Consider the following 13,264-nt stretch of genomic DNA (forward strand, 5'->3'; position numbering starts at 1 on the left):
AATTAGGGGGAGCTCATAGATTGGGGGAGCTACTATCTATAAACTATATTTATTTCGCTCTAATATAATGGTTGGTTGTCATCATCAAAAAAGGAGAGATTGTTAGCCCTTATGTTTTGATATACAACCACCATTATTGGTACTAATTACTTATTTAGTGATATTATAGATAATATAAATATCAAGCTAGTTGGTACCATTTATGGAGGATGGAATATGTGTTGGCCTTCTTATTTTGATGATGTTTAACAAATAATTTACGACTAATATTGTTTGTCTAGTGTTTGTGTATTTTTATTTATTATAGACAAACAATATGTTGGAGGATGGATGGAATCAAGCATTCACGATCATATCAAATGGAGGTTGGCGAAATTGTGGAGTAAAACCTATGCAATTCAAATTAAAGATTTAAGTTCTAGCTTCATCCGCAAAAGTACCAAGTTGAGCTACATCGAAGATCAATCAAGCTTGGGTATATTTAGTTTAGGTTTTATATTATGTTGTTAGTACTTTAAGCTCAATTACATACACACACAATGTTTTGGACACACTTGCAAAATACATGAGTTTTCACAAATGAGAAATTCAATTTGAGAAATTTTTTTTCTAACATATTCAATTTCATGTTTATAAATTTTTTCCAAAGTTCTATAAATTTTGGAATTAATTTGTTATGATTATTTGAATTTACAAAATCAAGTTTTTAATAAGCTCATGTTCGTGCACATGTCTGTGCATGTTTGTGCAAAACAGATACGTTTTCATAATTGGCAAATGCGATTTAAAAAATTTCTTCATTTACTTGTTTATCTTCATATATACAAACTTTTCCCCCAGATTTACTAATTTTGGAGTTGTTTTGTTATTTTTAATTGAATTTACAAACCCAAGTTTTCAGTAGTTTTTTTAGAAACTATATATTTATGTTCAAATAGTTATTTCTATCAACTGGGAAAAGATATTTCAGAAATTCTTTTCTAACGTATTTTTATACATGTCTAAAACATTTTCTCAAAATTTCATAAATTTTGGAGTTAATTTGCTATTTTTAATTGATTATACAAAGTTAGATACACAAAATTTTAGCATCTGTCAAAATCTAGAAAAGTGCGCCACGGTCGACCGTCAGCAGTCCAGAGTTTTGTAGTTTTACTTCTCGCGGTCGACCACCATGGTCGACCGCCGAAGTTACCGTTGTACAATAATGATAACTTGCTGATTTTTATTTTTTAGTGGGTTTTTGGGGTTTTTTGGGTTGTTTTCTTCTACCCTATATATACCCCTTTGTCATAACAATTTTCTACCACCAAGGAATGTTTTAAATAAGTTTTTACAAGAGTTTAAGTTTTTTTAAGTGTGGGTTAAAAGTTTCAAGTTTGTGAAGATTGTTTCATAAGATGAAGAGATCATCTTTGGTTTGAGCTTTCCACTTCACATCTCCATCTCTCTTATTCTAGAGAAGTTTTCTCAACTTAATTATCTAGCTTATTTATATTTACATTATCATATTTATATTTGCTAGACTTTAATTGAGTTTGATTTTATTTCTCTTTGTTTACACACACAACCATTGAGCTTATTGTATTTGCATACATTATATAATTGGGTTGTGGGATTGTGTGACTTAGAGAGTGAGTCTACATTGAGTTCTCATCTATTGTAGAGAACAAATTATTTATTATATTATGAGATTGTAAAGTTTTCGGTTAGCTAGAAAACCGAGTGTGTAGTGGAGATCTCCTCGAGGTGAGGAGCGGAGACGTAGGTCGTGGGGACCGAACTCCGTGAATAAAATTGTGAGGTGTAAACATTATTCGGGTGAGCGTAGAAAACTCGATTGTGATAGTGGATTTCTCCCCGGGAGTGGGGAGCGGAGACGTAGGACGGAGGTCCGAACTCTGTGATCATATCGTTTGTTTATGATTACATTGCCGCACCTTTCTTATGATCATATCTTATATCACCTTTGTATATTGTTTGTTATTTATATTGCCCACTATTTAGTTTAGATTGTTCACCTTTGTGTTCATTGTATATCCTTGTATATATCTCATAGTATATATCATTGCTAGGATATTACTCTTTGTTCATATTGATTATTCTTACTTGTAACATATTGTATATCTCTCTTGCAAGAATAATTTATTAATTAGTTTTAATTAGCATAAAATCAAATTAGATTAGCATAAGACACTAATCACTTCCCCCCCCCCCTCCTCTAGGGTCTAACAATTGGTATCAGAGCTTGGTGCTCTTTGATTTAAGGTCTAATCGCCTTGAGTTAAAGATCCAAGTTGTCTTTTTGTGCTAATCCAATTTTTATTTTTGTATCTTGCTTGCATATATACATTATGGATATGAATGATGCATCTAGTTTAGGTTATGCCATTAATATTGCTCATTGTTTAGATAATTTCTCCTATGCCCAATGGTGTGTTAGATTTAAGCTATTTGTTAGATCAAAACATTTTGATTTATGGGAAATTATAGATGATGCTTATATTGTACCCACTTTGGAAAAATCCAAGTGGTGTAAAAATAATAAAAGATTATTTACTATAAACAAGATTTTGTTAGAATATTTGCTTAATGCACTTGATTCTTCTATTTCTAACAAGTTTGTTCATTTTTATAGTGCTTACACCTTATGGAAACTTATTGAAGCACATCAAGGGGACTTGGAGGTGATCCGACAAGTTTTGGAGGATCCCGCTTTAAGTTCAAAAGGAGCTTCATGCACACGAGCACTAGGTGATAGCCCTAGTGAGGTTTGTGAGTTCGAATCTATTTATGATTTACCTAATGATAAACTTACTTGTGCTAGTAAAAAATTATTGCATGCCTTTAACAAATTGCATAAAGATTTTATTTATTTACAAGGCATGCATGATAATTTAAAATCCAATTATGAGAAGCTAGCTTCCAAATTTGACGTCATTACAAAAGAAAATATTATGCTTAAAGAAAACAATGACTTATTAAATATGGAAAATAAAATTTTGATCTCATCAATTGCTAGCCTATCTCATGCTAAGATTGATGCCATGTTAGAAGTAGAGAACATAAAAAATGATACAGCTTCTTTTATAAATAAATATTTATGTTCTACTTCTAATGTTAATGCACATATGTCTAATGATGAGTTGAATATTGTTAAAAATCGCATTTTATGTTTAGATTCAACTCTTAAAACATGCATTGTTAATAATAAGAAACTTATGGACTTATGTGCAAAGTCTCGTGTTAATTCTTTCAATTACAACACTCACTATGCACATATTTATAGCAAAATTTACAAATGTTCAATTTACGGTCGTAAAGGCCACATTGCTAAATTTTGCTATGATGCACACAAATCTTCTAAGACTAATGCTTCTTGTGCATCTCATAATGCTTCTTCATCACATGCACATGTACATGCACAAACACATCATGCTCATTATAAGCATGCTAGTGTGTTTAAATGTGATATATGTGGTCGTTTTGGTCATTTGGTCGAACATTATTTTGATTTAAAAAGAAAATCAATTTTGTCAAATGTTTCTAGTAGACCACATGTTTTTAAATGTAATGTTTATGGTAGGTTTGGACATCTTGCAAAATTTTGTTATGATATGCCAAAAGCTTCTAAGTTGCAATATGTTCCAAATAGACCATTGTTTAATGATGTTTCTCATTTGCGAAATAATTTAAAAGAAAAATCTTTATTTGCAAATGATTCACGTGCATGCCCACTTGGTCAACACAAATCATTTAACCCTTTTTATTGCACCTATTTTAATCAGAAAGGTCATGTGTACAATTTTTATTTTGACCGTGCTAGTGTACCATATGCGCCCAAACGGGTTCATAACCCTAGGGCTTTGAGCATAAATGATAGGGGTCATATCCTTAAATCTTTTGGTACAAAGAATTCTTGGATACCAAAAAAAATATGATTTTTAAACCAAGAACTTTAGTGATTTTTATTTTTCTTTGTCTTGGTTTTGAAAATTATGCTTTGAAATCTTTGAATATGAAAACAATTTTTCTTTGATTAATTATTTTGTTTTCATGACTATTAGTTTTGATTTTAAATGATAGGTTTGTAGTTACATACCCTCCGGGTTTATCGGGTGTTTATTTCCAAATTTTGTTTACCGGGTGCTAGAATGTTTATATGGGTTGATACTCGCTCAAGAGCTAGATATAATTGTCTCTCTTGATTTTTTTAAAATCAATGATGGTTTGGTTTTATGTGATTTTGGTTAATTTATGATTTCATTTGGTTGATTTGTTTTCATTCGAAAACTCTTTTTGCATGATACTCATGTTTTCTCTCTTTTGATTTCATAAATCTATTTTTATACATAATTTTTATGTTAGTATAATGAGACACTATTTTTAATGACATATCAATATGTGTCGTCATTGTATTCTTGAATGTGAGTAATATTTAGTATTTTTTTTCATTTATGCTTGCTCACATGTTTTTGCCTTAGCATTCATTTTATGTATCCTATGAGGCATTTTGATAGGGGGAGCAATCCCTATATTTGTTTTATACTCACCCATGCATATTGGTAGGGGGAGCTTTCGCTCTCTTCATTCCTTGTTTTCCCCTTTTTGATGTTGTCAAAGGGGAAAAAATATTATGAGTATATTCTTTTTTATTTATATGCATGATAATTACAATATTGTATATTCATTTCCTTTCATGCATATACCTTTTTTGTAAATTATTTGTCATCATTAAATAGGGGGAGATTGTTAGCCTTCTTGTGTTAATGATGTTTAATAAATAATTTATGACTAATATTATTTGTCTAGTGTTTGTGTATTTTTATTTATTGTAGACAAACAATATGTTGGAGGATGGATGGAATCGAGCATTCACGATCATATCAAATGGAGGTTGGCGGAATTGTGGTGTGAAGCCTATACAATTCAAATTGAAGATCCAAGTTCTAGCTTCATCCATAAGAGTACCAAGTTGAGCTACATCGAAGATCAATCAAGCTTGGGTATATTTAGTTTAGGTTTTATATTATGTGTGTTAGTACTTTAAGCTCAATCATATATACACACACGTATTTTGTTTTTATATATATATATATAGTTATATATATATATACACAAGTTTTGGTTTATGGACTTAACAATCATTGTATAATATTTCATTAAGTCTATAAAATTATTTCATAGGGTTTCAAAATATTGTTTATGTCAAAATATCAAATTTCATGTATATCACATTTTTATGTTTTGGACACACTTGCAAAATACATGAGTTTTCACAAATGAGAAATTCAATTTGAGAAATTCTTTTTCTAACATGTTCAATTTAATGTTTATAAATGTTTCTCAAAGTTTTATCAATTTTGGAATTAATTTGTTATGATTATTTGAATTTACAAAATCAAGTTTTTAATAAGCTCATGTTCGTGCACATGTTCGTGCATGCTTTTGTAAAATAGATATGTTTTCACAATTGGAAAATGAGATTTAAAAGAATATTCGTTTACATGTTTATCTTCATATATACAAACATTTTCCGAAGTTTTACTAATTTTGGAGTTGTTTTGTTATTTTCAATTGAATTTACAAAACCAAGTTTTTAGCAGTTTTTTCAGAAACTGTATATCTATGTTCAAACAGTTATTTTTCTCAACTGGAAAAATATATTTTAGAAATTCTTTCTCTAACATATTCTTATACATGTCTAGAACATTTTATCTAAATTTCATAATTTTTGGAGTTATTGTACTATTTTTAATTGATTTTACAAAGTCAGATATGCAAATTTTCAGCATCTGTCAAAATCTGGAAAAGTACGCCACGGTCGACCGTCAGCAGTCCGGAGAGTAGTTTTGTAGTTTTACTTCTCGCGGTCGACCGCCATGGTCGACCATCGAAGTTACCATTGCACAGTAACGATAACTTGCTGATTTTTGTTTTTAGTGGGTTTTTGGGGTTTTTATGGGTTGTTTTCTTCTACCCTATATTTACCCATTTGCCATAACTATTTTCTTCCACCAAGGGATGTTTTAAACAAGTTTTTACAAGAGTTTAAGTTTTGTTTAAGTATGGGTTAAAAGTTTCAAGTTTGTGAAGATTGATTCACAAGAAGAGGAGATCATCTTTGGTTTGAGCTTTCCACTTCACATCTCCATCTCTCTTGTTCTAGAGAAGTTTTCTCAACTCAATTATCTAGTTTGTTTACATTTACATTGTCATATTTATATTTGCTAGATTTTAATTGAGTTTGATTTTATTTCTCTTTGTTTACACACACAACCATTGAGCTTATTGTATTTGCATATATTGTATAATTGGGTTGTGGGATTGTGTGACTTAGAGAGTGAGTCTACATTGAGTTCTCATCTATTGTAGAGAACAAATTATTTATTATATTATGAGATTGTAAAGTTTTCAGTTAGCTAGAAAACCGAGTGTGTAGTGGAGAACTCCTCGAGGTGAGGAGCGGAGACGTAGGTCGTGGGGACCGAACTCCGTGAATAAAATTGTGAGGTGTAAACGTTATTCGGGGGAGCGTAGAAAACCCGGTTGTGATAGTGAATTTTCCCCCAGGAGTGGGGAGCAGAACGTAGGACGGAAGGTCCGAACTCCATGATCATATCGTTTGTTTATGATTGCATTTGCACACCTTTCTTATGCTCATATCTTATATCGCCTTTGTATATTGCTTGTTGTTTATATTGCCCACTATCTAGTTTAGATTGTTTACCTTTGTGTTCATTGTATATCCTCGTATATATCTCATAGTATATATCATTGCTAGGATATTGCTCTTTGTTCATATTGATTATTCTTGCTTGTAACATATTATATATCTCTCTTACAAGAATAATTTATTAATTAGTTTTAATTGGCATAAAATCGGATTAGATTAGCATAAAATCCTAATCACCCCCCTCTAGGGTCTAACAATATGAGCTACAACGTCAATATCTAAAGGAGGTGGAGGCAAAGTGATGAAGCAATGTTTATCAAGAACACTATATGCTTTAAAAAGCTTTAACAACTCTAAAGCTATATCAAGACTCAAGAAATGTATTTTTATGTGAGAGATATTTGCTATTTTATTTTCTCTCTAGTACTTAAATGTAGGCAAGTAGTTGTAGATTTTATTTGAAGCTATTTGGGATACCACACACACTTGCACTATTTCAAAAATCGTATTTTGGTACTTTTGTTAAAATGATGATTTTCACAAATACGAGGACCTTTTTGCAAAATTCCTTTTCAAACAAGTTTGTCAAAATATTTATAAACTATTCCCAAAGTTTTATATTTTTTAGAATTTATTTTATATTTCTTAACAAGGTTCAAAGTTGAAATTTTCTATGTACATGTTTGTGAGTCGGCTCATGAACAGTATTGAGTCGACTCATAAACTACTACGTAATTTACAATTTGTTTATGATGAGTCGACTCACAACATCATGAGTCGACTCATCTGGTTGAGTCGACTCATGCCTGTCATAAGTCGACTCACAAACTGTGCTGGAAAATGAGTTTTGTTTCTGATGAGTCGACTCATGATCTTATGAGTCGACCCATGATTTATGAGTCGACCTATGACTTTTACAAGTCGACTCATAAGTTAGTTTTTAGCCTCTAACGGCTACTTATGAGTCGACTTATGAACAGTACTGAGTTGACTCATGAACAGTACTGAGTCGACTCATAATTCTGTAATGGCTATTTTTGTACAAATTCAGTAATCTACTTTTTGGGGGGATTTTGTCTGATTCTTTGGGGTTTTGGCTGCTATTTTTTTTCCATATAAATACCCAATACCCCAACTACTTCAAATCTAAGCTTTTCATTGCAAAACTCTTGTTTTCAAGTTTATTGTTTTCAAAGAGCTTCAACTTTCATCTTGTTATTCACTGTTTCATTTTCACATCCCAAGCTTCAAGTGCAATCTCTCTTCTTGCCATGGGACTACTGTAAAAAAAGAGATTTTACATCATTTACTACTGTTGTGAGCTTGATCTTGTGGAGATCAATTGCGTGGTTGTGAGATCTCATGGAGATTGTTGTGTAGAAGAAATTCCGGGTTCCAAACCGGGTTGTGTAGTGGATTCTCCTCGAGAGTGGGGAGCGGGGACGTAGGTCAGAGGACCGAACCTCATGAACACATCGCACATCACCTGGATAATAATTTCTAACCTTATCTCCTTTACATTAGCTTTTCATTTTGTGGTGTATTGTATTGTCTAAATTTTATTGCACAACTATTCCCTTAAGACCTTAATCACCCCCCCCCCCCTTAACCCCCCCCCCCCCCCTCTAGGGTCCAACAACAACTTGTTGTGGTCTTGACTTTAGACCATTTGGAGTATTTAACCCATGAGCGTTCACTTCTTGGATCCAAGTTGTATCATTCGGCTGGATGAAATATATTTTAATTGTATACAAGACCCCCCAAACTTTTCAAGATCCTACATTCGACTTGGAGTAGGGATTGAAATACTTTCGTTAATAGTCATAGGTGTACTGTTGAATGTAGCTTGAGTCATATTGTTTAGGTTAAAAGTTATTTTAAATCTACTTGGTTGCTAGAGGTATACTGTTGAATGGAGCTTTCTTTGATATAGACTTGTGTTGAATGCTCAATGATGCTTGTGCTAATCCAATTCTGTGTTTGGAATGAAATTCACTCATCTAACTTGAGATATAGTTAGCTAGGCAAAGCAACATGCCAGTGGTCATGACGCACAAGCGGGATAAGGAGTACACTCTTCCTTGCGGCAACATGTTTTTGTATGAATGAGGTGTATAGATGTGGAAAATCTGGGGTCACTGCATAAAGGCTATGCTGTATTGCCAAGAAAATAATGATAAGCTAATTGTAAATAAGAGTTAAAAAAGCTTAGGAGTTTGAACCTAATGTTTACGCAGAAGAATGTTGATACAACCCCATATTTCATGCCCATGACTCCACTTCTTGCCTCTCTAGCTATGTGTTAAGCCTATCTACAAGTGCTTCCATCACCTGTAAATTTACCATGGAGAAGATGCAAATTAAATTACATAACAACACAACACCTAGTGCATCCCAGAAATGCGTAAAAGATTAACATATTAAACTTGCATGGTCATCGATAAGACTGCCACATAGAAGATAAAGAAGCTCCAATGAATCGATACTACTGTTCAATGTATTAACAATAATACATGACCTGAAACATAACAATAAGATCCAAACGTAAATATAAACCTGGCTATAGAAAAATTTGGAAATATTAACATGATTTAGCAAATGTTAGCATAAATGGGTATAAGTTAACATAAATCTGGAAACGTTAACATGTAACAATGAAAGCTAACATGTTCTAGCAAACGTTATTCAGAATGTCTAAACTTACTGATAGGGTTTCTTATAGCAAAACTGAGAGATCCATCTGTTCTCATCTAGTGTGAGCTTTGCCACTACATGATGATGTACTCTAAAGTTGTGAACGAAGGTTCCTTCACTATCAATCAAACGTATGCTAAAATCATCAACGTTAGGAATACTCTCGTTTAGCAACTTCAAAAGAGCCTCCTTCCTCTTCTTGATTTTCCTCTTCGCCAGAAAATCCCAAGTGTATTCATCAGGCTTACAATAGAACCTGATTTTTTCCCTCTCTTCATCCTTGTGGTGTGATATGTTAATTATCTCTTGACGAACTTCCTTCTTTTTTCTTCAGTGAAAGGGGTTCAGACTAGCTGTGAGCGCATCCTCTTTCTAGTGCTTGGTCCCCTAATCCCCTTTGCTTCCGATAAACTTGCTCCTGATTTTTCTCCTCCATCTTCTCTTCAACATTCTTCTCTTCAGCTTTCTCTTCCTCTCTGTTCTCCTCCACTTTTTATTCATCTTCCTTCTTTCCTTTTTCCTCTTCCACTTTCTCTACCCCCTCTATCTCTTCCTCTTTCTTCTCATCCTCTCTCGCTTCCTCTTTCTTCTCATCCTCACTCTCTATAGCTTTCTCCACATTCTCATCCTCCTTCTCTTGCCATTCACTTTTCTCTACCTCCATCTCTTCTTGCGCAACAACTTTGGTAATATGAGAGGTTTCCTTGCTAATATTGGTTACATCGTCATAAATCGAAGCAAATTCCATCAGCACCCCTATCATTAGCAATACTCCTTATTTTCTTTTGTGCAGACCCTGTATGCCTATCATTTTGTGAATTAATCCTCTTCACATTCTTCTTCAGGTCTTCGGCATTAATCAAGTCAGCGGTCCCTTCATAGCACTCTAATTTCTTATTCAGCCTATTTATCTCCTTAGAGCAAGCATCCCACTGAAGGTGCTTGCTACGCTTGACAGCGTGAAACAATTTTCAATTTATTTTGGCAGTATTCCTCCAAAAATGAATTTGATCTTCACTTGTTAACTTCTCTATTTCATCTTCACTCTCAAAAGCATCTCTGATATGTTGAGCCAAAATCTGAAAAGTAAACCATATACCTATTACCCATGTAAACCCACAATATTAAGGAAAATAGTTATGAAAATCCACAAAATTTTATATGTTAACATGTCAGCCTGAAAGTTAACATGTTTTACTTAAAATTAACATGAACATAACTAAAGGTAACATGTGCGATTAACATATAAGCTATAATCATGAAAGATAACATAAAGGGCACAAGTTATCATGATATGCTATTTATTCACATATTCTACTAATCATTTATATTTAAAACTAACTCAACATGTAACAATGTAATTATCTTACCCAAAGAAAGTTAACATGAAACAATGAAAATTAAAAATGAATTAATGATAAAGATACAAAATTTAACTCAATATAAATATGTAAGAATGTGTAAAGAGTTATTGATGCTTACGTAGCCTACGGATGAGCTCTTTCGTTTGCCCTTCACCTTCTCTTTCTTCCCATCCTATACCTTTTTTTCTCATTCTTCTTTCTCGGCCTAGTTTGCTCCATAACTTTACTCCTATATGAGACAATTAGGCTTCCTTTTTCCCAAAGCGAGTGATTTTAGTCTTCTTCATGCTGGGCTCCTTTTGAGGGTATTTTTCACCCCATTCAATGTTGGGAGAAATTTGTTTCTCCATAATTTTAATGCTTGCTTTCTTGGCCTTAGAGACAATTATCTCCATCCTCAACGATCTAGCCGTCCCTCCGACCCTTACCCAATTGGTCATCGGAGGCTTCCATCTCAAGTTTAGGGTTAGTTTTTAATGTCAGTCATCTTATAGTATCATAGCTGTCAGAATCGAAAGAACGAATGTCAAAATAGTTAACTTTCAGAACTTATTCTTTAACTATATTCTAAATAGCTAACTTTCACTAACACATGTTAACATTAATGGGTACATGTTAACTTTCACCTATTGAAGTTAAATTTAATAATTATATGTTAAAGTTCATGTTAACATGTTTTAACTTTCACCTATTAATGTTAACTTTAATTTTTATATGTTAAAGTTTATGTTAACATGTTAATTTTAACCATATCCTGTTAACATTCAATATTCAATAGGTTTTCTAATGCCTGTTACCAAGGCTACTATTAACTAAAACAAATGTCAAACCAGTTAGGCATGCAACTTACAGGGATGAGTGGCATGCATCCAGGTATGTATGTAACCCCTGGCTTCCTCAACCCTTCAACGGCAATTTGAATGCCTCTCTTCGTCTCATCAAAAATAAATTTACCCCAGCAACGTTCTTCACTCTCTCAATACTATTTACATATTAAAACAACTGTCTTGCAATGCCTTGTGAGCTGTTGGGGCACTAAATCATTACATACTGGTATAAGATCTGAAGCAGCATAAAAATACTCAATGTCCTTATTATCAGAAGACTCAACAAGTGTTTCAAGTAACTCCTCAACATATCTCCTCATGCTACCAGCTTCTTGTGTAGCCTTGGCCTTTGTCTTTGACTTGGCCTTTAGAATTTCTTTCTTCTCTTCAAAGTATTCCCTGCAAAGCTGATTGTGAGGGTCTCTATTCTTGTAGATCAACTTCCCATTAATAGGGAAGCCCGTGTGAGTTTGCACCCACTCTTCATCAAATTTGACTGAAAATATAGTCCTAATTTTGGGATCGGGAAAAGAGAATTCATCAGTTTCGCCAGCATAATGGCTGAACACATGCTCTAGTGCCCGTCAATCACGTGCTGGAGGTCCGAACAATACAGTCCCTTTTAAATTTTTATTTTTCAAAATCGACCCTGTTTTTTTTATTTACCAAAACCGACCCGTTTTTTTGATTAGCAGCCTAATCACATTCCTAAATAGTCGGGGTTGGCAACTCCGTCTATTTAGGACTTAAATTTGTATGGTTTAAGGCTTCTAATTAGAGTTTAACACCCTCCTAAATATAGTTGTCCATTTAAGGGAACAAATATAGGACAACAGAATATTCAACACACCCAATTTAACATCGGCTAGAGGAATCAATATAAACATATTAAGGTAAATTGGGGTACTAAAATCAAAATATGAAGATTTAAAAGACTAATATCAAAATAACTATGATTTAAGAGACTATCTACAAAATACCTCTTGAAAGTGGTTTCGACAAATAGATTTCTACAACTTCAACTATCCAAACCAATCAACCCCTGTGGTAATTGTGCTGTGTATATAAAGACAATGCGAGACCGTAAACAATGTTACAAAAATCCACTCCAACAATCCAAGGAGGAATCTATAACAAAAATTGCAATTAAATTATTTAAATAGGCAGCGTAATCAAACTGATCCCAGTTTCTTTTCAGCCAGGCAATGCAATCATAAACTTTCACAAAGAAAACCATATTGAAAGTTAGTAGAGAAATGCCGCAGGAAACAGACCAAACAATTACACCCAGAATGAGAAAACTAGAACGGGACGCATCCCTAACCCGCCATAATAATCCCATTTCCCTCAGACACACAAGGAGACTCGGTCTCCCCATACGACTCATACGCCCGGCGATCCTCCCCCCTTATCTCCTCAATCATCTTCAACACCTGCCCGATCTTCGGCCGCTGCTCCGGCACAGCTGCCACACACGCCATCGCCACCTGCAGCATCCCCACCATCTCTTCCTCCACACCCTTGTAGCGCATAAGCTCTAAATCAAACACCTCGCTAGTCCACTCCTCCCTAACAACCGACTGCACCCAATGCGGCAGGCTCACATCCTCCGTCACCACCTTCCCCGTCAAGATCTCCAGTAGGACCACGCCGAATGCATAGATGTCGGCCTTCTGAGAGCACGGGCGACGCGGGTCAACGAG

The 13,264-nt window shown here is 33.9% G+C and overlaps 1 protein-coding gene across 1 annotated transcript; it reads right to left on the reverse strand.

Moving 5' to 3' along the window:
* On the reverse strand, positions 9,864-13,093 carry LOC109847500 (rho GTPase-activating protein gacV-like). The gene is made up of 5 exons (XM_020416728.1): positions 12,886-13,093; positions 11,786-12,057; positions 10,397-10,449; positions 10,166-10,315; positions 9,864-10,077 (listed from the first exon to the last, which is right to left on the reverse strand). Exons 1-5 carry the CDS (start codon positions 13,091-13,093, stop codon positions 9,864-9,866), a joined length of 897 nt encoding a protein of 298 aa, XP_020272317.1.

This window comes from Asparagus officinalis, chromosome 7 (genome assembly GCF_001876935.1).
Source record: "Asparagus officinalis chromosome 7, Aspof.V1, whole genome shotgun sequence".
NCBI lineage: Eukaryota > Viridiplantae > Streptophyta > Magnoliopsida > Asparagales > Asparagaceae > Asparagus > Asparagus officinalis.

What these genes read in the sequence shown, in the direction of transcription:
- LOC109847500 (XM_020416728.1), bottom strand. Translation starts at nt 13,093, where the DNA reads ATGCGCTACAAGGGTGTGGAGGAAGAGATGGTGGGGATGCTGCAGGTG. An exon ending in AAATGGGATTATTATGGCGG is followed by an intron (nt 12,058 to 12,885) that starts GTTAGGGATGCG and finishes CTATATTTTCAG; the next exon opens with TCAAATTTGATGAAGAGTGG. An exon ending in AGTGAAGATGAAATAGAGAA is followed by an intron (nt 10,316 to 10,396) that starts GTTAACAAGTGA and finishes TGTCAAGCGTAG; the next exon opens with CAAGCACCTTCAGTGGGATG.